General features: G+C 34.9%; 1 protein-coding gene across 6 annotated transcripts in view; it reads right to left on the reverse strand.

Moving 5' to 3' along the window:
• LOC127848594 (protein FAM126B-like) overlaps window positions 1–27,325 on the reverse strand; it is an 81,340-nt gene that overhangs the window by 13,383 nt on the left and 40,632 nt on the right. For all 6 annotated transcript variants that reach the window (XM_052381140.1, XM_052381141.1, XM_052381142.1 and 3 more), the window contains one exon: window positions 1,389–1,469. In XM_052381140.1, the coding sequence (XP_052237100.1) occupies window positions 1,389–1,469 (81 nt within the window). The remainder of the gene's footprint in view (window positions 1–1,388; window positions 1,470–27,325) is intronic.

Raw genomic sequence — 27,325 nt, forward strand, 5'->3', positions numbered from 1 at the left:
ATTTTCCCTGACAGATCATGCTTTGGGTGCAACTTTTCCCCAATTGCAGTGTTTCAGTGGCCCCATCAGTTTGAGATGGCAAGGAAAATTACAGGCAGAAGACACATGCCTGCCACCATAGATTACCAAACATGTAATTTGGGAAGCCTAAATTATATATGAACCTCAGCCAATCTAATTTTCACTTTGAATTAACCAATAAATCTTCCTTTGAACATTTTCTGTGAAAATAAAAATTGTTTTTGCTGCACTTCCTGAGGCTATTGTCTAATTTGGGGCTTTTGAAATTCTGCTTAGATGGCAAAACATTTAGAAACTTACCAATGATGTCATTTAACCCTTTACCACTTAGATACATATTTTTACACATTTGAATAAGAAAGTTAAATTTATTAAAAAAACTATCTTACTAGATTCAAATTTTAAAGGCTTCATTTCCGACCCTTAGATACAGATGAGCAGCAAACAGCATAAAACCTGAACAGACTGTGAGTTATTAATTTCGAACTTATCCGAGATATCATTACAAAAAATGTTCTGACCCTAGTTCAATAAAGACTTAACTATAAATGTGACTTTTAGATTGTTAACAAGGTTTTACTATAGCCTGAGCCATATAGGGAAAAATGTCCCACCCCTTGGCAGCCATATTTTTCAACAAACCAGAACCATTTCAAAGTCATCCAAGATATCATCAGAACAAATGTTCTGATCAAGGTTCATAAAGATTGGACAATAAATGTGATTTCTACAGTGTTAACAAGGTTTTACTATAGCCATATAGGGACAAATACTCAACCCTCTAATGCGGCAATGTTTTCCAACCAACCAGAACCATTTTAGAACTCATCCACGATATCATTGGGACAAATCTTCTGACAACGTTTCATGAAGATCGGACAATAAATGTGGTCTCTATCTAGAGTATTAACAGGGATTAACTATAGACATATATGGAAAACAGCCCTGCCCCTTGGAGGCCATGTTTTTCAACCAACAGGAATCATTTTGGAACTGGTTTAAGATATCATTGGGAAAAATCTTCCCACCAAGTTTCATGAAGATTGGACAATAAAAGTGGGCTCTATAAGTATAGAGTTTTATAGAGATCTAGCAAATGCCATATAAGTAAAAATACTCTGGCGGCCATGTTTTTCAACCAAATGGAACCATTTTCAAACTCATGCAAAATATCATTAGGACAAATCTTCTTACAAAATTTCATAAGGATCAGACAATAAATGTCTGCTCTATATAGAGTTTAAAAAAGGTTTTACCATAGCCATATTAGGAATAATGCCCCACTCCCTGGCGGCCAATTGGTTTTCCAGCAACTGGAACCATTTTACCCCATTTTCACAGAGCAATGCCCATATACAATGACTTACCTCGTGGTAAATGGATGATTTGTTGAGCACTGGCACTCGAACATCATTGATCTTGGCTTTGCCATTTGAATTACACACCTCCTGAAAAAGATACATTCACAAGTATAAACAAGTAGTGTCCCAAGAACGTGCGGAAAATATTCTCCCGCTTTGATAATACAGTCATAACTGAGAACAGCAGTCAGTCAAGGTAAATGGCCAAAGTGACCATTGTCAACAAGTGACCTCTATTCTCGGATCACCAATTTTTAGATGGATGGTAAGTTGGTAGTATTGCCACATCTTTACCCCACTTAGTCATTCGCATAAAGGGTAGAACAAAGGCTCATTGCCAATAACTAGGCCTAAGCATTATTACATAAATAATTTGTATTAAATAATACAGAATAATGTCATATACATTGATTTAATTTCACAACTATTTTTAAACTGAATATATGACTTTATCAACAAAAGAATTGTTGTTTACTCATGCACCTCGTTCCTTCAATAAATCCGAGACTCCGTATTACAGCAATTGGTATGCATTTTTAAATAAAGATTGTCACGAGTCATTGATGTCACGTCCAAACAAATATAAAAGCGGATTCACTGTCATAAACCGAAAGTAAGGAATATTTGTATCATTCTAATTCAAAGAAAAAGATGCAAAATATTGTTTATAATATTTATATTCTTATAAAAGATGCAATTCAATGTAAATCTTTCCTGAACAGACAATCACTAATCCTTTTATCGTCTTCTTATAACAACACTCGGCAGCTTAGTGTTGTTTTTAACACCTTATCAATGATGGAGATCTATTAACTTTGTCACGCGCTCATGCTTAGTTATTATGAATGCAGTCGAAAATTGCTTCTTATACACATTTTTATTGTTACGTGACCTGTTTCGTTTGTGTTCTTAATTTTCACGACTAGAAACAACTGACGCGTGACCGTTGTTTTCAGTTTAAACATGACTTTCGGAGTGAAATATACTAGCCGTTGGCCATTATGATCATTGGACTGTTATTCTCAAGAGTAATTATATAGAGTGATTTTCGGTGGGTGGGGAGGGGGGGGATCAAGAGTGACCATTGTCTGTAATTGACCGTTATTCTCAAGTAACTGTTAGGTCAGTTTTGACTGTATATTGGACATCTTCTATTTTATAAGCAATGTTTGTAGTAGTTAAAGAGATATAACTGGTACCTAAAAAGGTATAAATTACAACAATCATGGCTTATTGCTGCAAAACATGGTTTTCAATGTTTAGTCACTTTTATTCAATTAAATGTGCAATCCAAACCTACATCTAATATTTAATGTCAAACTTTTGTTAAAAACCTGGTAACAATTTAGTAATTTACATTCAGCTATCCTTATTACATACATTCAGTGAATTCTAGTCTTTGACAGTCCTTTTTTAACCTACAGAAATACTCTTTCCATTAAAATGATTATCTAAGCTTTTTAAGATTTGGTTTTTGACATGCAATCATAGTATGTACATGTACTGTCTCCCATGAAGTCAAAGACAGTGTTTGTCTGTCCAAATATTAGGTAAAATCAAACTACTCAATATTTCATACAACTGCAGATGGCAGTCACCTTCATAGTTACAAAGTTGACCCTCATACAGTGTCACTAACATTCTAATCTTGCATGCCTTTTCAGAATGAAGAGTTTTTTTATATAAATATATTTCTTGCAGCTAAATCTTCTCTCCAGTCCTAATAAAAGCCATTTTTTTACACTCAAGCAAATTTTCTTTGACATTGATTTGCCTTCAGAGCATCAAATGAGTACATTACATAAAAATGATATTTTAACAGCTACAATGTCATATATGTACAATGTACACTCCAGACCTCTTTTGTCTCTCTTTCTTCTTATTCCTTCAATTTCTTCCCAATAGCATGGAATAAACCATGAAGTTACTGACTACAAGAAATGACACCATTGACATGTTTAGATCTCATTTATGGGAATCAGTGTCAGAGTAACACCCTCTTGCTCTGCTCTTGACATCTCAAGGTAGGCACCCCCCCCCCCCAACCACACCCGGAGGGGATAGAGGATGGCAATTTCAGTTTGAACCAGAAATGACATGCATAAAAGACATTAAAGATCAATAATTATGAAAGAAATGAGAATGAGGATATATTTTGTATTGGTGTTGATTTCAGTTTGCGGTAAAATGACATGCAGAATCAACCAATATAGTACAAAAGTACTGATGAGAATGTTTGGTGCTCAGGTGTCAATATTCGTCTGGGGCACATTTAAAAGACATGCACAACATGCATCCAAACACCCATTTTATTCGGCAGAAAATTGCCCCAGACTAAGCATACGCAAAGTGTTGAAGCAATCAGTTATTATTGTTGTTGATTTTTAAACGGAACAATGCACAATGGTTTTAAATGTTATACTTGAACCGAGATTTTTGTTAATACTCTGATATCGGGGCGATACAAATGAAACCGTATCCCGACTAAAATGGGTTAACAAGCAAGTTCGTTGAATTGATATCCCTGCAAAATAAATTTTGTTTATGGATGGGTGCAAATCCCTTGATATATGGTGAAGTCATAAAAAATAATGTGTAAGGTAATTGTTTTTATGCACTTCAATTCTCCTCATTGATTTCTAAACACACTTCATGGGTAGACTGCAAAGGCTAATCTGGGACGACACTTTATGCTAATGTATTAAACCCCTTTTTCACAGGGCACCGCTCAAATAATGTGCAGAAATCAATTAGAACAAATTGTGTCAATTTCAGTCAGCATCAAAAATAACCTGCGAATCCATGTAAGTACATAAGTAATGATGGCATATTTGGTGTTAAGAGGTCAATTCAGTCCACAGCAAAAGCAACGTGCAAATTCAATGTAAGTAAGTAATGATGGTGTTTAGATGTCAATTTCAGTGGGCAGCAAAATTGACATGCAGAATGAAGTCGTTAGAACATACGTGCTGATAGCATATTTGTTTTTGAGGAGTAGCATAAATGACATGAAGATCAATGTTAGATCAAGAGCACGGATGAGCATTTCTGGTGTTGATGCATCAATTTCAATTTCAGGCAGAAAACCCACACACAGAAACAACCTTTAACCATTTACCACTTATACCTCAGTCACAAATAGACACCGATCACCGTCCGATCAGCGGCCGACATATTTTTCCTCTCATCGGGCTGGCGACCAGCCGATGATCGCACGGAAACCGGGCAATTTGTAGCATCGGGCGGCGTCCAGATTAATTTTAAGCCTCACTTAAAATTTTACCCGACGTCGGACCCGGGAAGGAATCGAGTTGAGATCGAAACAAGATCGGACGATCAACCCACGGGTTTCGCCCGTCATCGGATTCATTGAACGTGTATCGGCAAAATTAAAGGTATTTCCCAGAGGCATATACATCGGCCGGCGACCGTCTGATTGCCGGAGGGCCTCCGCACGATGCCCGCCGGACGATGCTCGTTATGATACACGTACAATGAATCCGATGACGGGCAAACGCCGTGCGATAACCGTTCGTTGATCGTCCAATCTTTTTTTATCTCAACTCTATTCCTTCCCCGGCCCGATGTCGGGTAAAACTAACTGTGATATAAACAATTAATCCGGAAGCCGCCCGATGCTACAAAATGACCCGATGTGCGTGCGATCATCGGCCAGCGCCAGCCCGATGAGCGGAAAAAAACGTCTGCCGCTGATCGGACGGTGATTGGTGTCTATTTGTGACTGAGGTTTTAAACTTTGTCACTCATCGGACGGCGGACGGCTCCGACGTGTCCAATCTTCCCGATGCCTGGAGATCGGACACATTGGCCGGCACCCGGATTATTTGTGACTGAGGCATTAGAAATGTATTTTGACAGAATTTCAGTCCCTTAGAAAGTTAAATTAAATTAAAGGCCTTTCTTACTTAGATCCAAGTTTTAAAGGTTTCAGTTCCAATACTTAGATACTGATGAGCAGCAAATAGAATAAAACCTAAACAGACTGCGAGTTACTCTAAAAATTGGACCAAAAAAGTGACTTCTAAAGTATTAACTTTTTTTTTGTTTGACCTAGTGCTCACATCACCCAGTTTTAATATCTGTCAAGATTTCATTTGGACGAATGTTCTGACCAAATTTCATTAAGATTTCACAAAAAAATGACTTCTCGAGTGTTAGTAAGGTTTGACTATAGCCATATAAGGAAAATTGTTTTGCCCCCTGGAGGCCATGATTTTAAAAGAACCATAACCATTTTCTAACAAAGCTGAGTTATCATTAGAACAAATGTTCTGATCAAGTTTCATAAAGATGAGACTATAAAGTAGATTTCTAAAGTGTTAACAAACTTTTACAAAAGCCTTATAAGGAAAAATACCCCCCACACAGGCAGCCATGTTTTTCAATAGACTGGAACCCTTTTCAACTCAGCCTAGATATCAGATATTCAGATATCATTACAACAAATGCCCTGACTAAGTTTCATGAGGATTGGACAATAAATGTGACTTCAAGGGTGTTAAAAAGGTTTCATTATAGCCATATAAGGAAAACTGCCATGCACCCCCCCCCCATTTTCGATCTAGTCCAAAATATCATTAAGACAAATGTTCTGACCAAGTTTCATGATGATTGATTGAATAAATGTGGCCTAGTGTTAACAAGGTCAAAGTTGATGACATATGATGGACAAAAGGCGATCAAAAAAGCTCACCATGAGCACATTGTGCTCAGGTGAGCTCAAAGGTGATAACAAAATTTATGATGTCCGTTTTGTTTTTTTGTTTTTAATGACAGGCAAAAACGACATCCTGAACAAAAGCACAAAAGAGTTTGAAGAGTGTCATTGTGATTGCTAAACACACTTAGCATGAGGAAGTATTCTTGGAAGAAAAAAAAGATAGTTAAAAAAACACAAAATATTTTCCAAGAATATGAAATTTTCACTTTTTCATCTAATTGATATTGGAAATTTATTGCCATTTTAATATCTGCATTTCTTCATTACCATGTGATTTGATACAGGGAAAGGTTTAAATGGAGCTCAAAATAAAGGACACTATTCTTTTTACCACTGTTATTTTTAGGTTTCCTGTTTTTTTTCTGTAAGAAAGGGAATGCAATTTCAACTCATTGCATATATGCTCAAACAGATTTTCCAATTCAATAGCGTTTGTTTCCTTTTCTGTTGCTGAATGATTCACTCTTTGCCACTTGAACCTTTTATAATTTTTTCAGATGGAGGAATGTATTGGCCTTAAATGCCTTCTTTGATGTCACTTTATCTTGTTGGCAAGAAATTTCTTCTCTACATATTTGACATCCACTTGGTTTTTCATTTTCATTTAAGCCTTCCTTCAATTACCTCTATTTCAATTCTTCAAAAGTAAATCAGAGTTCAGATCTTTTATTTTTGGTTTTAGAATCTACAAAAGCAAACAGGAGCTCTTACCAGTTTCCTTATTCCTGTGTTCGCTTTGGGCAATCAGAGATCAGATCCTTGTCCTTACTTCATTTTTTTCTATAAATCAGAGCTGAGACTATGATCCATATTCAAGTGTCTGCTTATGACAGAGTTGAGATAATATTTTCCTTTTTTTCCGTTCCTTCAAACATTGATGAAAACTTTTACTTTTTCCTCATTCTTGTGTCTGCTAGTGATCAGAGCTCAGAATCTCTAACTTATTCCAGGCCTATTCTATCAATATTCCACATTCCAGTGTCTGCTAGTGATCAGAGCTCAGAATCTCTGACTTATTCCAGGCCTATTCTATCAATATTCCACATTCCAGTGTCTGCTAGTGATCAGAGCTCAGAATCTCTGACTTATTCTAGGCCTATTCTATCAATATTCCACATTCCAGTGTCTGCTATTTTAAGTGATCAGAGCTCAGAATCTCTGACTTATTCCAGACCAATTCTATCAATATTCCATATTCCAGTGTCTGCAAAAATTGATCAAAGACCTTTTCCATAATCAACTCTTGGCTAACACTGATTAAATCTGAGACCTTTTCCATATCTCAATGCCCCCTAATTGGGATCAAAGCTAAGATCTTTTTACTTTATTCCAGTAAGGGATAATATTGTTTAAAGCTCAGATCTTTTCCATATTTCACATAAAACGTGTATCAGAGCTTAGACCTTTACCACATTCAGGTATTCACTAAAGGTGATCAGAGCTAAGAAATTTTTCCTCCAGTTAATTGCCCATGTCCCTTTCCATAATTTCCAGTGTCTTTAAATAAACATTAAAGCTCAGGACTGGTTCTTTATTCCAGTGTCCATACAAGAACATCACATTGAATACTTAGTTTGCATAGCTTCGTGCGTACAAAATCTTGAAAAAGTTCGAAGCTTAAGCTTGTCAGTATTCCTAAAAGTGCATAAGAACTGAATGAACAAGTTTCAAATATCTTCTTTGATACTGATCATCCTCTCAGGAACAGTTTAAGCCTTTTTCATTAACTTTTTTCACATTACTTGTGCACATTAATAAATTATTCAGGCAGACAATAAATGGGCTGTTGTGAAGTCATCCTGACAAGATCCAGGTGCGAAACAACTGTGATCATGATTTAATAAAAATTTATGGCCTGCCATAAAACAACAAACTGTCTTTTTATTAATTCTTTTCAAATGGTAACATATTAAAATAGCTCATTGGGCAAATTTCACTGGAATACTATAAAAAAAAGACTTTCAAAATAAAATGTCAGTTTAAAGTTAAACAGTGAGAAATATCAATATTTCAGTGTTATTTTTCATTTTGACACCTCTTGTCACAATCTATATTTTCTATATTTCCATGGTTTTCCACCTTCGGAACAAAATGCTGTGTTACAAATTATTATATTCATAGTCTATGATGATTTATGTAGAAGGAATATTTTTGCTTCAGTCGTCCATTCTGTTCCATATTTAACAATCCTTCAAATTTTTCCAATGGTAGCTCAGTTTGTATACCTCCTGGGCTATGAAACACAAAGTTCATGTTCAAAGTTCAAAGTATGTTAGTAGCATGTAACCCCACCACAAATCAGTGGTACAACTGCTGATACTTAGAAAATCACTACCAAACAGTTGACTACTGACTCCCAGTGAAGCCAATGTTAGTAGCATGCAACCCTGGTCAGCAAAGTGGAGCCAATGTTAGTTGCATGTAACCCTGGTGAGCAAACAAAGCAAACATTCCCAACGGATATCAGTCATTCATGTTACATGAAAGCATGGATGTCAACAAGTAAAAGCATACACAATTTGTTAAGGTAAGCCTGTTCAAAGGTTAGTAGTGTCAGTGAAAGCACTATGCCAGCAAACCAAAGGTGAAGGCCTAAGGTGTAAGCACTATGCCAGCAAACCAAAGAGGTAGGCCTAAGGTGTAAGCACTATGCCGGCAACCCAAAGGTGTAGATCTATGGCATAAGCACTATGCCAGCAACCCAAAGGTGTAAGCCTATGGCATAAGCACTATGCCAGCAAATCAAAGGTGTAGGCCTAAGGTGTAAGCACTATGCCAGCAAACCAAAGGTGTAGGCCTATGGCATAAGCACTATGCCAGCAACCCAATGGTGTAAGCCTATGGTATAAGCACTATGCCAGCAACCCAAAGGTGTAGGCCTAAGGTGTAAGCACTATGCAAGCAAACCAAAGGTGTAGGCCTATGCATGCATTTATCTGTAGGTGGCATTATTGTTTTTACAGATATGTTTATTCAGAAGAGGCATCAATGTCATTTAAGCTAAAGCTATGGTCTGGTAGTTACGTACTAAGCATGTTACCAGGTTAGTAATTTCATTGAAACAACTTGTTATGAAAACAAAAGCATATGCAAAAATAGGAATTTATCATGATAAGTGTATCACAAATTGTTTAAATATTCATTGAATATATTGTGTTCAATTCAAAGCAGGTTTAAGCACAGGAAAAACACTGTAAATCAAATTTAACACTCCATTAATATAACGCTGAATCCAATATAATGCCGGTAGTCTTGGCTCCCGTTTTTTCTTCAACCTTCAATTTCGGTCTGGAGCGTTTTCTTGAAATTCAAATATGGCAGCTTACAATATGCTGATTGCATAATGGCTCAATTAAAATTGATTAGAGACTAACCATACCTGGGCAATTTGACAGCTTAGGTGTGATTTTTTTTTGGGGGGGTGCAATACAGGTGTGAAAATAGCATGTGTTTCACATTCTTTTGCTGGTACTATGTATGTGCTATTGTTCTTTTGAATAATTTACAGCTTTGACAAGTTTTGCGATACATCTTTCACTTTATTGTAATTTCTTGACAATATGAATTTAAATACTATCTGCTAAATTGCAATTGAATCTTTCACAGGCAAAGAGAAATTAAATAAGAAATCAAGATAATTAGTTCCATCCAAAACAGGGTAATTATTTACAGAAATTCACTCTCATTTTTGCGCCATTTTCTGGAAGTCCCCAGAAAGCATATTTTTTTGCATGACTGAGTGATGCAATAAAACATTACTTTGTATTGTATTGCATTCAATCTTAATTTGAACTCACTTGTATATTGGTTGTTACAATTAAATCTAAACAGAGCCCCATAAAACTGATGTCCCAAAATGTTCTGAACACTTTGTTTTTTAACGGCGTATGTTTGTGTTTATGACAATTTCAAACACATTTATCATCAAAAATGGTCAGAATATTTTTTTCTTAATTTATGTAATAGTTATATAGGATTATCGGATATAAATGCACATTAAACAAGAGATTGCCATGCAATATTGTCCCCTACCGGTGAAACTCCACCATTGTCAGTAATTTTATTTTTGTTTGTTTGTTGCCATAGCAACCAAAATTCTTGACGTAGGAACAAAACGAAATGACGTGCATAATCTCCATATTGCCATCTATCCATGTTTCAAGTTCAGGAAAAAATATGAAGAACTTTTAAAGTTATCGCAGGATCCAGAAAAGTGTGACGGACAGACTGACAGACAGACAGGGCAAACCATAGGTCCCCTCCGGTTTCCCCGGTAGGGGACAAAAAGCAGTATGTATACAGTTATCAATATGGTAGGGTTTATATGCACGTATTTGTGAATGACAACACAACCATGCAATAATTTATGAATAAATGAGGTGAGAACGGGAATCCCTTTATAACGCTGTCTTGTGGATTGGACCTTCGTCATCCGTGTTTTACAGTGTAGTAGCATCTTTGCAGGTTTTTTGTGGTTTACATTTTCATGAACTGAATCTGGATTCCCAACAACAGTCAGCTGCAGTCTGTTTATTAATTAATACAAGCAATAAATAATACAAATTATGTTTTCTCCATGTTCACTCCTCTCTCATTTGATTGATACTTTTTAATATTTGGGATACATCCAATCTTGTTTGATTTCAACAAATGTCCAATGTTTCCACCGGCTGAGTGAATATATTTTCAGTTTGGTCATTCTCACTTCCCATGTAAGTGCCAACCGTTGCTGCTTTACCAAGTTTATGGTTTTCTTGTAAAGCTTCTTTTTTTCTTTCCAACATTTCTACTACATTACTTTATGTGTCTGTTCACTATATTTTCATTTAAATTTAACCTATTCGTATCTACCTCTAAAGTAGCAAAAGCCAAAGGTTTATTGAAACACTTACACATATGATTTGTTGGAAAATAGTACATGGTGATATTGGAAAAGATCTGACAAAATTACACCAAGTGGCAACTCTGAAAAGAAACTTGGAATTAATCATTGCTAGGACTCTAAAATCTAACATTACCCTTTCAAAATGATGTTGTGGTACTTCCATTACAGTGACTGTTCTGAACCTTGCGCAGTTTGTTATGGATAACCATGATGTATGTGCCAAACTAATGAAAATAATAAAAATACTAGACTCAAATTAAGTGCATGCCCATAATACATTGGTACCACTCTTAAAACATTTTTTTGAAAATAGAAAGTACTATGAATGAAAATTTGGGAAAAGAATGCAGTAATTATTCTACTTACTAATTCCTCTTTAATATCATGTAAGTATTCTCAGTTCAACAAAATAATAAACAATCCAGGTGCTACTGAAATAGTAGAAACAAATCTGGTAATTTAATGTAAATGCAGACACAAAACCATTAATAATTCACAGAGGACAGTTGCTGTAATTAACAACATAAATAACAACTCCCATAAATAATACTGCAAAAAGGAAGACAACATTACCACGCCATTAAACATTTAAATTCTATTAAAATATGAGACATCTTTCCTTTAATTCTTTTACTTTGAGTTAAACTACCCACATAATAAGGATTTCCTGCTAGAGTGGAGAACTGCCTGAGTTAACAAGATCAATCTTCAAAACAGCCATAAATGAGAGTTTCTGCCTGGAGTGCTTCTGTCATTTCAAATACTTTCTGTGCCTCATACAATATTTACGAAAACCAGATTAATCAATAACGGAAAGGGAAGAGGTTACATTACACTACAATTAACTTGATTGTGCGCATATGAAGGAGAAACAAGATGTGTTTGTGAAACACAATGTCCCCTTATATGACGTTTGACCTTGAAAGATGACCTTGACCTTGACCATTCACCACTCAAAATGTGCAGCTCCATGAGATACACATGCATGTCAAATATAAAATTGCTAGCTTCAATATTGCAGAAGTTACATTACATGAGCAATTTTGACCCATATATGTGACCTAGTAGGATGACCTTGACCTTTCACCACTCAAAATGTGCAGCTCCATGAGATACACATACATGCCAAATATCAAGTTGCTATCTTCAATATTGCAAAAGTATTCATAAAATAAGCGATTTGGGCCACATATATTTGACCTCTGACTTTGATGGATGACCTTGACCTTGACCTTTCACCACTCAAAATGTGCAGCTCCATAAGTTACACATGCATGCCAAATATCAAGTTGCTATCTTCAATATTGCAAAAGTATTCATAAAATAAGCGATTATGGCCACATATATTTGACCTCTGACCTTGAAGGATGACCTTGACCTTTCACCACTCAAAATGTGCAGCTCCATGAGATACACATGCATGCCAAATATCAAGTTGCTATCTTCAATATTGCAAAAGTATTCATAAAATGAGCGATTTTGGCCACATATATTTGACCTCTGACCTTGAAGGATGACCTTGACCTTGACCTTTCACCACTCAAAATGTGCAGCTCCATGAGATACACATGCATGCCAAATATCAAGTTGCTATATTCAATATAGCAAAAGTTATTGCAAAATGTTAACGTTGGCGCAAACCAACCAACAGACCAACAGACAGGGCAAAAACAATATGTCCCCCACTACTATAGTGGGGGACATAAAAAGCAATTCATAGAAAGGAATTAAGATTTATGCGGGAAAACACCAACTAAATCAGAAAACAGTTATACAGTTACAAAATCAGTGTGAACCAGAGGCAACAAGATGTGTTTGTGAAACACAATGTCCCCCTATATGATGTTTGACCTTGCAGGATGACCTTGACCTTGTGAAGGATGACCTTGACCTTTCACCACTCAAAATGTGCAGCTCCATGAGATACACATGCATGCCATTAATATCAAGTTGCTATCTTCAATATTGCAAAAGTATTCATAAAATAAGCGATTTGGGCCACATATATTTGACCTCTGACCTTGAAGGATGACCTTGACCTTTCACCACTCAAAATGTGCAGCTCCATGAGATGCACATGCATGCCAAATATCAAGTTGCTATCTTCAATATTGCAAAAGTATTTATAAAATAAGCGATTTGGGCCACATATATTTGACCTCTGACCTTGAAGGATGACCTTGACCTTTCACCACTCAAAATGTGCAGCTCCATGAGATACACATGCATGCCAAATATCAAGTTGCTATCTTCAATATTGCAAAAGTATTCATAAAATAAGCGATTTTGGCCACATATATTTGACCTCTGACCTTGAAGGATAACCTTGACCTTTCACCACTCAAAATGTGCAGCTTCATGAGAAACACATGCATGCCAAATATGAAGTTGCTATCTTCAATATAGCAAAAGTTATTGCAAAATGTTAAAATTTGCGCAAACAGACAGACCAACAGACAGACCAACAGACAGACCAACAGACAGGGCAAAAACAATATGTCCCCCACTACTATAGTGGGGAACATAAAAATGAAACAATTTGCATATTTTACACCTTAAGGTAACCTTAATGGTCAGACATGACTTTAATATATACTCATTCTAAAGCAGAAGCATAATGAATTCTTGACCAAGAACAAGTATGCTAATTGTAATACGTAACATGAAAATCTCTTGTAGAATTAACTTAATGCCCTTTCCAGCTATCACTGAAGCTTGTATTGGATACCTGGCAGGTAATCCCTTGATCCCTGGTTTTATAGCCCATTTTGATCATCAATTTAGCAATCAGCAGCCTGAGCTGTGGACAAATAAGTGTTGGGTTATAATCTCGAAGATGGCAGTATAAAAAAATCATGTCTTCATGTAAACAAGAAGTTCTAGTTTTCTGCACGGCGGTAAATCACCATTGCAACAACTTATAAAGGTTCTCACACTTTTTAATGGGCTGAGAATGTATGTGTCTGTACATTTTTGGATGAATTAATATTCGCTGAATCACACTACATTGCCTGATTTTAAAAATAATGTGAAATATGTTGAAAAAATACATATAAAACCCAATAACCTTGTAAAATTATCCATGAAATTTCAAAAGATCCGGGCCTTATAGTGCCACCTCGGAAGTTCCATTGGCTTATTTATTAGTGCATCTCAAAAAAGAGGTGGCGCACATGATTAACGGCCATGGTCTGCTGGGCATGTGAAGAATTAATGGTCTTCTTGCCAGGTTGAAATCAAAATTAAAAATTACATCTTTTTCCAATGAGAAAAAATTAACATTTCTGGTTAGCAATTTGTGTAGAAAATGTACTTTCTAGTCGTCTTCTCATGTAAAAAAAATAGTTCCAGTTCCAGCCTTGAGCAATTAAAAGAAACACTATGATCTTTATGATTTAGAATTTCACATAATGATTGCAATTCATGCATCTCATTAGATAAAAATGAAGGTCTTTCATGTCGTTTTTCTAACTAAGAAAAGATCAATTTGATTGGCTAGGAAGGGGATCAATTTGATTGGATGAGAAGAGAATCAATCTGATTGGCTTAAAAGGGGGTAAATTTCATTGGCTGAGGAGGGTATAAAGCTGATTGAATGAAAAGGGGATTAATTTGATTAGATGAGATGGAGATTTGATGCACTTGTTTCACCCTTTTCACCATTAAGATTTTACAAAATCGTCCTAGTTCACAAATTGTCGAAATGACAACTTTTTTTTTTAAAGATTCAACAAATAAACAAACTATGTATACCAGGATTGAAATACCATTTATGAACTAGAGTAAAAATGAAAATGCATTTTCGTTAATGAGTATTCATCATAGGACATTGATGAAATTATAAAGCATTACAAACGTGAAACAATTGAATAATTTAGAGAGTTTTTGTTGACTTAGTTATAATATGTGACAATTCATGTATTGCTAATATAAATCATAAAATACATCATATAGACATGGTTAACTCTTTCAGTGCTGGAACCGAATTTTGAAGGCCTTTGCAAACAGTTTGGATCCAGATGAGATGCCACATAATGTTGCGTCTCATCAGGATCCAAACTGTTTGATATTCTGATAGTATTCTTTGAAAAAAAAAAGAAGAAAATGCTAATTTTAGAAATTCAGCAGACAACATTTTAGCAGACCACAAATTTCCCAGCATGCAAAGGATTAAAGCCCTTCCGAATGTCGGACACTGCCGCTCAACAACAAAAAAGATCAACGGTGAAATGCAAGATCTTCGGATATACTGTCCGACAATTTTTGCTTTCAAAGATTGTAACCCACTTGCAGTTTTCACAAAAAAATAATTTCATGGTTACCATTTTATATTTCTGAATGTAAAAAATTTCATTTTTGTAAAATTTTGTATCAGTAGTACACTGCAGCATCAATAAATTCCGAGCATTATTCCAAACCTTAACAGGGCCTCACGCATTGTCGCTTAACCATATTCGACTTCACTATTTGTTCTTGAACATAGTCGGACATTTATGAATTATCGTTGAAATCCACATAAGTTGAAAACATTTCAAGACGGCGGACATTAATTTTTTTATGATGCTCAGCAAAAATGACCAATAAAAATCAAATTAACAATGGGCATCATATAATTAGTATGGATTTATGAAAAGGGTGTGTCATTCAATGATGGAGAATACATTTAAGATACAATTAACAAAGCAGTGCTTACCACCGTAAGTTTTCTCCATTAATAGTTGCTGAACTATTTTCAATCAACTAATTTTCGATAAAGCAACATTGACCAATACATTTAGATCTTTAAGGTAAATTTCTTTTTTTGTATTTTCATTATTTTTTGACAACTGTTTCTAATAAAACAAGAGGGCCATGATGGCCCTGAATCGCTCACCTGACTAACCAAATACAATCCCAACCCAGATTTCATCAAGATAAACATTCTGACCAAATTTCATACAGATTGGATGAAAACTGTGACCTCTATTGTCTACACAAGGTTTTTTTTATTATTTGACCTAGTGACCTAGTTTTTGACCCGAAGTGGCCCAAATACAATCCCAACCCAGATTTCATCAAGATAAACATTCTGATCAAAATTTATAAAGATTGGATGAAAACTGTGACCTCTATTGTCTACAAAAGGTTTTTCTATTATTTGACCTGGTGACCTAGTTTTTGACCCCAGATGACCCAAATACAATCCCAACCCAGCTTTCATCAAGACAAACATTCTGACCAAATTTCAAAAAATTGGATGAAAACTGTGACCTCTATTGTCTATACAAGGTTTTTCTATTATTTGACCTAGTGACCTAGTTTTTGACCTTGTGACTTAGTTTTTTGACCCCAGATGACCCAAATAAAATCCCAACCCAGATTTCATCAAGATAACATTCTGACCAAATTTCATAAAGATTGGATTAAAACTGGGACCTCTATTGTCTACACAAGGTTTTTCTATTATTTGAACTAGTTTTTGACCTAGTGACCTTGTTTTTTACCCCAGATGACCCAAATACAATCCTAACCCAGATTTCATCAAGATAAACATTCTGACCAAATTTCATAAAGATTGGATGAAAACTGTGACCTCTACTGTCTACACAAGGTTTTTCTATTATTTGACCTAGTGACCTAGTTTTTGACCCCAGATGACCCAAATTTAATCCCAACCCAGGTTTCATTAAAATAAATATTCTGAACAAATTTCATAAAGATTGTATGAAAAAGTTCTGCGATCTCTATTGTCTACACAAGGTTTTTCTATTATTTGACCTAGTTTTTGATCTAGTGACCTAGTTTTTGACCCCAGATGACCCAAATACAATCCCAACCCAGATTTCATCAATATAAACATTCTGACCAAATTTCATAAAGATTGGATGAAAACTGTGACCTCTAATGTCTACACAAACAAATTGTTGACGGACACATGCACGCACACACGCACATACAGACGCCGGACGTCACACGGTCACATAAGCTCACCATGTCACTTTGTGACAGGTGAGCTAAAAACAAAGACAACAGAGATCATTAAAGCTGAACAACAGCTGTTTACAAGAACTAAACATCCTTTTAAACATTGTAATTCTTTGTTAAACAGCTGATTTTCCCGGATGTTCTTTCCAAATTAGATTAGATTTTCTGTCATCTGGAAGCAAATGTCATGGTTTTGATAAATACCGTATTTTACCATGTATAGCGCGCTACCATGTATAACGCGCATGCGATTTTTTAAAGCCAAAATGGAGAAAAAAAAGAATTCAAGACCAAAAACCTGAAAATTTGGCCGAAAATGGCCGCCATTCTTATATTGCGCAATCATTTTATCTGAGTTTTTCGGGCGCTTAATTTTTTGTTTTAAAGTAGGGAGCGTTTATACGATCAGGAGCATGGGTTGCAAAGCACTATATTTTCGACAATTTTTAAGATTATTCTCTCGAGAACACCGTTATGTCCTTATTGCCGCTGCGCATGTTTTTTCAAGACCCCTGCGCGTTAAATTCGAACCACTATTACGTATTCCTCACATTTGAACAGTGTAACATTTTCATGACCTGCCGCTCACAACATCGTATGACATCTTCTTCTGCAGACCCGCAACATCTCAATGTCCAATTTTACGCAAATCGTCCGTGGATCCCATTTTATTTAAGAGATGCTCCCCAATAAATCCAGTTTGACCCGGTATTTCGCGCCTTCACTGCGTCTAGTTGATAAGTATTTTATAGTAAGACAAACAATACACCCGAACGCTCAATTCCATACAGTTGGCATTATCCGCGTAAAGCCATTTGAGAAATATCATTTGTTTGTCTCTATTGAAAGAAAATAAAACGAGTCTATATCTCTATTGTTGGTTTGTAACCTACGTAGTATACTCGCACAGTAGCATATTTTTGCAGAGATCGGAAAATCATTGATAAATGTATTCGTCGTTTCAATGCTTAGGGCCTAGTAATTTCGGCAAATCGGAACTCAACTTACGTAAAACACTTGCTCAATTAACCGTTGAACTCCACCTCCGTTCTTTCCAAAAGGTTCGAAGGCGGAGCTTTGCACGTGCTATTATTTAATTGGACGATTGCCATTGAGGAACAAACACACGATTGGTTCGGCATGTTGATTGCTAGACAAAGGAAGCCAATTTTGTCGGCGAGAAACTTGTCGCTTTATTGCTTCAGACAGGAAGCGGCTTTCCTTTGATGACGTCAAACAGTCAATTCACATATAGTGCAAATTTTCGGAAATGCTAACATTAAACTTTGGATTAAATTATCAAAATAAAGCAAAAGCGAAGTTGAGAAATACTTATTGAAATAATTAGCCTCAGTTCAAATAAGACGTTTTGCGTTGTAAATCAACGAGTTTTCATGACAACGAAAACTTTAACAAACAATACCGCGGCGCACGGGGATCGATATACCTCGATTTTTTTTAGTGAACAATCAATGAAGAAGTGTGAAAACACCAACAAAGACATTTTTTTCATCTTTTAATTTTTGTCAAAACTATTACTACCCCGTTCATTCCTAACCTTTCCCGCTATTTGTTGTTTCGACAACGGCCCCTTCAGTCTATAACATTATAGGGTGTAGTTTTTTTGCAATAACAAAAATGGCGGCAATTGTGAAGATTTACAATTACGAAATGGATTTTTTTGCAATTTAGCAACCAGGAAAGCGTTGTGTCAATGTATTACGCGCACTGAATTTTTATTTTGAAATTTGAAGGTAAAAAACTGCGCGCTATGCATGGTAAAATACGGTACTTCTCACTGAGATGGCTGAGTAATACAGGATACAAACTAAGAAGATCAAAGTCAACCTCAAATGTCAAGTAATTATGTGGAAGTCATGCCATTTTTCTGACTCATTTATTCCCATATTTTATCTCAAACAAATGTGCAAGATGACATTGTTTATTATATTTTTTTGTAATTAAGATATCTTTTGTTGTATTTTTTTTTAACACTATGTTAACCTGTATGTTGCTTATTGGCACAATCAAATATTTTCATTTTAAAAGTTCCTGACTGTAATGAAGTAAAATGCAAGGTTAAGTAGGAATAATGTTTAAATATATATATATATAACATTGATTAATGTACACGGGAAAATTTGAATATATGAGCATGTAGAATGTTTAACAATAGATGCTTAACTTTGTACACAACGAACATGTGCATGACAAAAATATTTCCACAGCTTGTGAGCAAATCAATGCATTTTTAAAATCAAAATACATTATTTCCAATTTTCAATTATTTTACTATCAATGGCTACATTTTTGTGTGTAAAATACCACTCAAGGCCTATGAAAACAAGGCATGAGTTGTAAGAACACAAATACCCAACATTCTACTTTTGTTTTTTAACCCTTTACCATGCACTTAGATACTAATTCTGATGCAGTTGTAGTCCCATAGAAAGTTAAATTCAATTAAAGACCTTTCTTACCACATTCATGTTTTGAAGGCTTTATTTCCAACCCTTAGTGCTGATGAGCAGAAAGGTTTTTTAATTAAATGTAACTTTCTAAGGGACAACAAATGCGTCAAAAAATGTATCTATGTGAGAAAGTTTTGAAGCATTAATTAGAAATTGACCTTTTACATTTTAAGGTGACCTTGAGCTTTAAGGTAGGGAGACAGTTGTTACATTTCCTCTTGTGATGGTTTATATTTACAGAAAGTTATATGTTTACAGCCTTTACAACTTAAATACGTATTTGGACACATTTGTAGTCCCTAAGTAGAAGGTTACATTTATTTAAAGACCTTTCTTACTAGATTCAAATTTTAAAGGCATCATTTCCAACCATCAATATATGGTAAAAATATTGCCTGAAGCAGGACATTCTGACATTCAAACTGATGCAGAGACGCACAGACAGACAGTGCGACATATATGTAGCCTTCTTTAAAGGGGGAAGGAGCAAACAAATCAAGGAAACAACAGCTGTATTCGTGAAACACAATGCCACCTACTGCGCCGTTTTGAAGCCATATATTTGACCTTTGACCTTGAAGGATGACCTTGACCTTTCACAACTCAAAATGTGCAGCTCCATGAAATACACACATGCATGCCAAATATCAAGTTGCTATCTTCAATATTGCAAAAGTTATGACCAAGGTTAAAGTTTTGGGACGGCCACAAACATACAATGACACCGATACAATGACAGACTGGCCAAAAACACAATACCCCCCGATCATTCGCTCCGGCTGCATAAAAATAAATTTTTAGTGGCAGTGCAAATATATTGAAGTTGGCAAGATGTCACAGACAATATCACCACATATTTTCTATAGGAGAATAATTATTCTTCCACAGATTATTCCACACAAGACAATATGTTTAAGGTTCCCACGCCAGCAACTGCAGCCAACAGAAACAAAAACGCTCAGACGTACACAAAGATACACTAAATGCACAAAAAATCTCTTCTGGCTCCAGAAAGCCCCAATAAAATGCACTGAAAAATCTGGGCTTTTATATGCAAGCATCAATAATACACAACAAAAATCTGTGCTTGCCTTAGTGTATGCCAATTCCCCTTTCTTCTACAATTAGCTAATGACAGCTTTGCCATAAATGGGCTTAAGTCATGCATAATCAAGTTGACGCCAGTGTTTTCCAGCTCCTGGATGTCATAGCAGTAATTACCCAGACTTGACTGGGCAATGAACCTCTTACAACCACATTTCAGACAGTCTATGGAAATGACAAGGTCTGACCAAATTTATGGCGATTTTGTTGTAAGGATGGTGTATAATATGCATTATCGAATTATAAGCTAGGAGTTCGAAGAATTAGACAAGATCTACACAAGTTACAAGATATATTGCTTTTGTTTACATTGATACTGATGAAGGCTTTATAATTGCCGAAACATGTTAGTATTATAAAAAAATAATAATTAATAGACAAAAGTAAGTTGTTTGTACGGATTATTTTATTTTATTACAAGATATACACCAATTCTGACCAATGCAATTGATTGAGTTAAATCAGTGAAACAAGTGCTATAAGAACAAAATTATTTTAACTGCCACCAGCAAAGTTAAAATTTTATAAATAAACAGGTTAAAATATGTACATAACAACAAGAGCTGTTAGAAGACAGCAGCCTAACTATTGTTTTTTGATTGTATAATGTCTATTTTCTGTCAGTCATGCGATACAATGGCTATAAGAAAAAAATTGAAGTTGAATTTCCAAAGCAGTCATATAGTATATGTAAATTCAACATTAACAAAAAATTAACCATGTAAGGAAGCAAGATTTTCAACTTATTTATTACCAATTAATTAAATTGAATTTCATTTCAAGCAAGGTCCACGTTTGAGATACAAAATTACAGCACGATACCTCTATTCAAATTTAATATACTGAAAGAATATCATTTTTGTATTTCAAGTGACAATGACCTTAGCAGAACTGGGCCAAAACGAATATTAAAGCTACCTTCAAACAAAATTAAAGCACACTAGCTCAATCAAAACTTATCTTAGTGAGCGAAACTTATTTTTTTAAGTAATAATTTCATCCTGCTCAAATGCAACCGCAGCCTAGATCAGCCTGTAACCTACTTACACAAACAATTTCAACACATATTTAAATCAAAACCAAAGTTTTAAAATATACCAACAGAAGCAACATTCTCATTCCTTTACATAAATTTATCATATTTCTTTATGAACTGATGATTTTTTTAAAAGATGAACATGCCCCAAAAGAACAAATATTATTATGGCATTGCCTTGGTTTGATCTTCTACCTAACCATTATCACACCCTATAAGCTCAACAAATTAAAGCATTATTTGGGATTTAATTTCAATTAACGATAGCTGCGTATTTCGTCTGTCATTGACATCAGTAAATCCAAACGGAAAGGTGTGTCAGTTTTACTGCTGCGCAAATACAAACAGTAATGAATATTTTATGATAGCTTTAAAGGGAAAAAGGTATCTCAGGGATGCACAATACTGCAAGACTGTACAGCTGAGGCATCAGCCATTATGAAAACACCAAGTCCTTTTGTTTGGGGATGTGAGTTTGGACACACTACATGGAAAAAGATGTATCATGAATAAAACATTAAATCATCATCATGTTGTCATAGATTATTGTTTGTTGTACATTATAGCTTTATGTGTGATTTCCTTGTGTAAGTTTTACAGTATTAAATATACTTACAGTTATATATACTTTTATATGAACATTCTCATTGAAAATGACTATTGAATTGTAATATTATTGAAAATACCAAAACTAATTAGAAGATTTGTCCAACATATTCCAATTAGAATAATGAAATAGGTTTGACAAGAATATACTTCCAGAAACTTGATGATCCAATCAAATCCCTGTGAAGAGGTTTCAACATCAAAGCCACTTTTTGGGTGTATTTTATGTCCCAATTAAATTAATGTGCAACATCATGTGTGCACAGTATTTCAATACAAACATGACAATTGCCCTTGCAACAAGTTTTTTTATTTGCTTGACAACATGTTTAGAAAACCAAATTGCATAAACAATAAAATCTATTACATACAATTCAAGCTAGAATTAGCCACAGTGGCGATAGCCATCAACACCACATTTTGATATATGTTGCATGATGTAATGGAATGTCAAGTTTAAGTTCAAACAGGAGCATAGTGCATGGTTGTTAAGTCTGCAGTCTGCACAGGCTAAACAGGGATGTTACTTTCTGCAGCCTGCACAGGCTTATCAGGGATGAGTCTTTCCGCAGTCCGCACAGGCTAATCTGTTACGACACTTTCCACCTAAATTTGATATTTGCTAAGAAGAGACTTTCTTGATACGAAAAATATCATTAAAGAGGAAAGTGTCATCACTGATTAGCCTGTGCAGACTGCACAGGCTAATCTGGGATGAAACTTTATGCACATGCATTAAACCCCTTTTTCACAGAGCACGGCCCAATTATTTTTTAACTTTATAGTCAATATATTGTTCATTTACAGGTGTCAATTCTGTGATAGGTGTGGTTATACCTTACATTCTCATCAACATTAATCATGTGTCAATTCTGTGATAGGTGTGGTTATACCTTACATTCTCATCAACATTAATCATGATCACCCTTTGATAATGTTGCTAAGTGACTTATTGATTTTGCCATAACTTATTCAGTGTTAACAAATATCGCAAATTCTTGAAAAGTGTGTGACAAACTGTTACCAGGAAATGTTAATTTGAAGTGGTTGCATTTCAAATTAGAATTTTTGTAAACATAAAAGTCTCATTGCATAAAACATGTAGATTGCTTGTAAAATTATATTGTTAAATATAATACAGAGCACACACTGCTTTACCATAACACGCTTAGAAGCAAATTGAAAATGGCTATGTGCAAACAGCATAAAACTAGAACAGCCTACAAGTAACTCACAGTCTGTTTAGGTTTGATGCTGTTTGCTGCTCGTTAGCATCTTAAAGGTTTGAAAATGAAGCATCAAAAACTTGAATCTAGTAAGAAAGATCTTAAATTAAATATAATTTTCTAAGGGACTACAAATGCATGAAAATATGTATCTTAGTGGTATTAACCCTTTGCATGCTGGGAAATTTGTTGTCTGCTAAATGACGTCTGATGAATTTGTAAAATAAGCATTTTCTTCATTTTTTTTCAAAGAATACTATCAGAATAGCAAACAGTTAGGATCCAGATGAGACGCCACGTTCTGTGGCGTCTCATCTGGATCCAAACTGTTTGCAAAGGCCTTTAAAATTCGGTTCCCGCACTGAAAGGGTTAAAGAGTTAATTGTGACAAACTTTGCTAATTGGTGGTCAAATTCTTTGCTACTTGGTCAATTTACTGTTAACCTACAAACAAGCTTTATTAATACAATTGTGTAGTACTTTAGTACGAAATCTTTCCATATGATTTTAATTCCCTCATGCATCATTCAGTTGAAACATGTTATTCAAACAAGAATACATATAACTGATAGTTCTGGAAAAAATGTAGGTAATTTCACGTGTTCGATTGGCAGTTTTAAATATCACATTATTTAAAGTGCTATAACGGCATAATAATCAAATGGCACATTTTCGTTGATTAAAACAAGGAAATAGAGCTCAGATTCTTCCAAGATATTTTAGCAGATTTCCGCAAATGGAATGATGAAAACAGAAAATTGGTTCACAAATTTAATAATGTTTACCATTATAATACTGCTAACTTCTCATCTAAAACTAAATTAAATAAATATTCATTAATGTTGCAGGGTTTGAAATGAAGCCTTAAAAACTTGAATACAGTAAGAAAAGTCTTTAATTAAATTTAACTTTCTATGTGAATACAAATGCGTCAAAATAGGTATGGAAGTGGAAAAGGGTTAAATTGCTAATTTCTTAACTAAAACTAATTTAACTAAATATTCATCATGCAATGTTGCAGAGCTCTTATTTAAGCTGTTTTGATAGACACCAGAGAGCTTATATACCGGTACAGCTTTTCATGTTGAATACTTGTACATTTTTACATAGGTACATTTATACATGTAGCATGTATAAATTTCGAATTGAATTCAGCTGAAAAATGGAAGTGGTAATTAAAATAAGCCTTATTCGCTTAGCTATTTGGTTTATTGAATTGTATACTGCATTTCATACTTAATATAAGCGATTCATGTGTTGTCACAAAACATACAGAAAAATACAATAACATTCTAAATTTTTTGGTTGTTTTGCGTTTGAAGCTTTTCATAATTTTTTAATTTTACATAATGAATACTTTATAGTAATAAATGAAAATACCAGTGTATGTCATAAGTGGTATTTAACTCCCTGATGCACATTGTTCTTTAATGTTTGCAATATGTGACACAAAATTGGAAAAGTGTCATTTTGACATTCTATGAACAAGTCTGTGCATTAAAATATAGTAATTTACACAATAATATATGATTTTAAACAGTCCTTTCTAGTTTTAAAAATGTTTTCAAAAATCTCTACTCAAGGCTTTTCTAGCAAAGATATCACTAATATTTCAGCATTACAAATTGCAACTATAAATGGGACAATTCCAATACAATCTGGTAGTACATATACTGACAATAAAAGCTATACTGAGCAGGCAATACAGAGGAGTCTTTATAGAAAGCATTTTTACTCCACTTTTAAGAAAAAACTGCATTTTTGTTATTGTACTTATATTAATTTTCCTACAATTGTAAATATTGCTATGTAATAATCTTTCTGTAAAGTCTTTCACAGTCTTACTTAAATCATGTCAATATATGAACTGACAGAGCTTTTTTCTCCTCCATGTCAACTTCTAACCAAAACATGTAAAAAATAGATCTAACCTGACATAACCTCCACCACAAAAGCCAATGTGTCCCCAATGTGTAACGCGGCACAGGGAAACAAACCGTGTCCCCTTCAGTGGCCAATGTTCCTTTCAATTCTTGATTCTTGCTCAGAGATCTGACTTCTTCACCATTTGCTTACCACCGCCTTTATGAGCAGAGCCTCTACAAACCCAGCCTCTTTACCCACAATCCCTTGGTAACATACTGGTTGTCATGGTAACGAAAACAAACTGATAAAACTACTACCGTTTTTCACACATGATTTATGTCCACCTAGTGAGCTGCTATACTGCTGTTTGCTGTGGGAGAAACACAACTGCAGTGTGGCATCATGTTCAATATTGGCTGAGCACCTGGTGTGTTGTGCGTGACACATTTCTAATAAGGATATTACAGTACACACAATCTCTTGTACCATACCATCATTGTGATCATGGCTTGGATACTGTTATTAATTTCCCCCTGTTCAGATTGGGTTGCCATATTTTTCCTTATTGCCTCCCTTCAGGAAGGAAACGTGAGATAAAGATGCAGATTGCTCCTGGCTGTGAGATTCTCCTATCAAAAACAGCAGTGATTGCATGAGAGGCTACATTACACATTTAAAAGGCTACATTGCACAATAAATAACAAATCCGATACTCTATCCATTGTTTCAAAGAAATCTGACACATGAATTTCCCATGTGAAGATGACCTTTTCACTTTTCTGTAGATTGGTGTTTACTTTCTAACTTTTTTGCAGATTTTTTAATCAAGATTAATCAAGATATTTGTTTCATTACTTTACACTCTTTCAATTATTTATGTTATTACCTTATCCAGTTCCATCAAGGAGAATCAGCTTTACTAATGTTTCTGCTTAAATACACTGTAACTCCAATATAGTTCGGTCCGTTATAACGCTGTGTCCAATATAACGCGGGGGGTCCTTGGATCCCGTTTTTTCTCCAACCTTCCATTGCTGACTTAAATCCATGTTATGCAACTCTCAGAAAATTCAAAGAAGCCGGCGATCACAGCTTGATTGCTTTATCCGTCTGTTTAACTGATTTAATCGATTATAGGTTAAACGACACTCGACAGCTAATTGGTGTTAATCTGTTGTGTAATGTCAATAAAGGTGTGAAAACTCGCGAGTCCGTGTTTATTACATGTATTCCCTATCAGAGCGGTTCAGTGCGCTAATTTTAATAAGGCAAGTGCAAGCGGAATAATTATCAAATTAAAGTTATTTAAAACGATTACCTGTTTATGTTTTGTATTTATCGTGTATTGTATTTCATTGTATAAACTATGCCTGTGTGTGTTATTGTTTATTATATGCTACACATGCTTGATAAATAAAAATATCTGTGTGTGTGTGTTTAATGTTTCAGTACGTATATGAAAAAGAATCAAAAAATCCTGCGTTTTATTTACATGCTAACGCAGTGTAATAAGTAACAGAGATGCACTTAAATTTGTGCCCGTTATAAGAAAGTCCACGGAAAGCACGTTTTTTACATGCTGTGTATGACGCAATAAAATATTTCTTTGTACATGTATCGTATTGCATTCAATCTAATTTAAATTCACTTGTCCAGTGAAAGCTGTGTCCCATAATGCACTGTACTAATTTTTCTGAAAAATGGCGTAGGCATATGAATTTGTTTGCGAAATTCTTAAACATATTTCTTGTCATAAATGTTTAACATTATTTTTTCGTAAGTGATGTTGTAATTATATTTGATTATCGGATAAATGTGCACATTAGAAAAGCGGTATGTATAGTGTTATCGTTCGATTCGGTTTATATGCATGTATTTGCGGATGACAACACAGCATGACAATACACAGGACCTATATTATAGGCTATACTTTACCTGTTTTTATAGCCCCCCTCAATAAATAAGCTCAAAACTTATAACGCTGTCCGTTTATAACGCTGTTGCGTGGCTTGGACCCCGTCATCCGCGTTATATTGGAGTTACA

This window comes from Dreissena polymorpha, chromosome 10 (genome assembly GCF_020536995.1).
Source record: "Dreissena polymorpha isolate Duluth1 chromosome 10, UMN_Dpol_1.0, whole genome shotgun sequence".
In the NCBI taxonomy this organism is placed as follows: Eukaryota; Metazoa; Mollusca; class Bivalvia; order Myida; family Dreissenidae; genus Dreissena; species Dreissena polymorpha.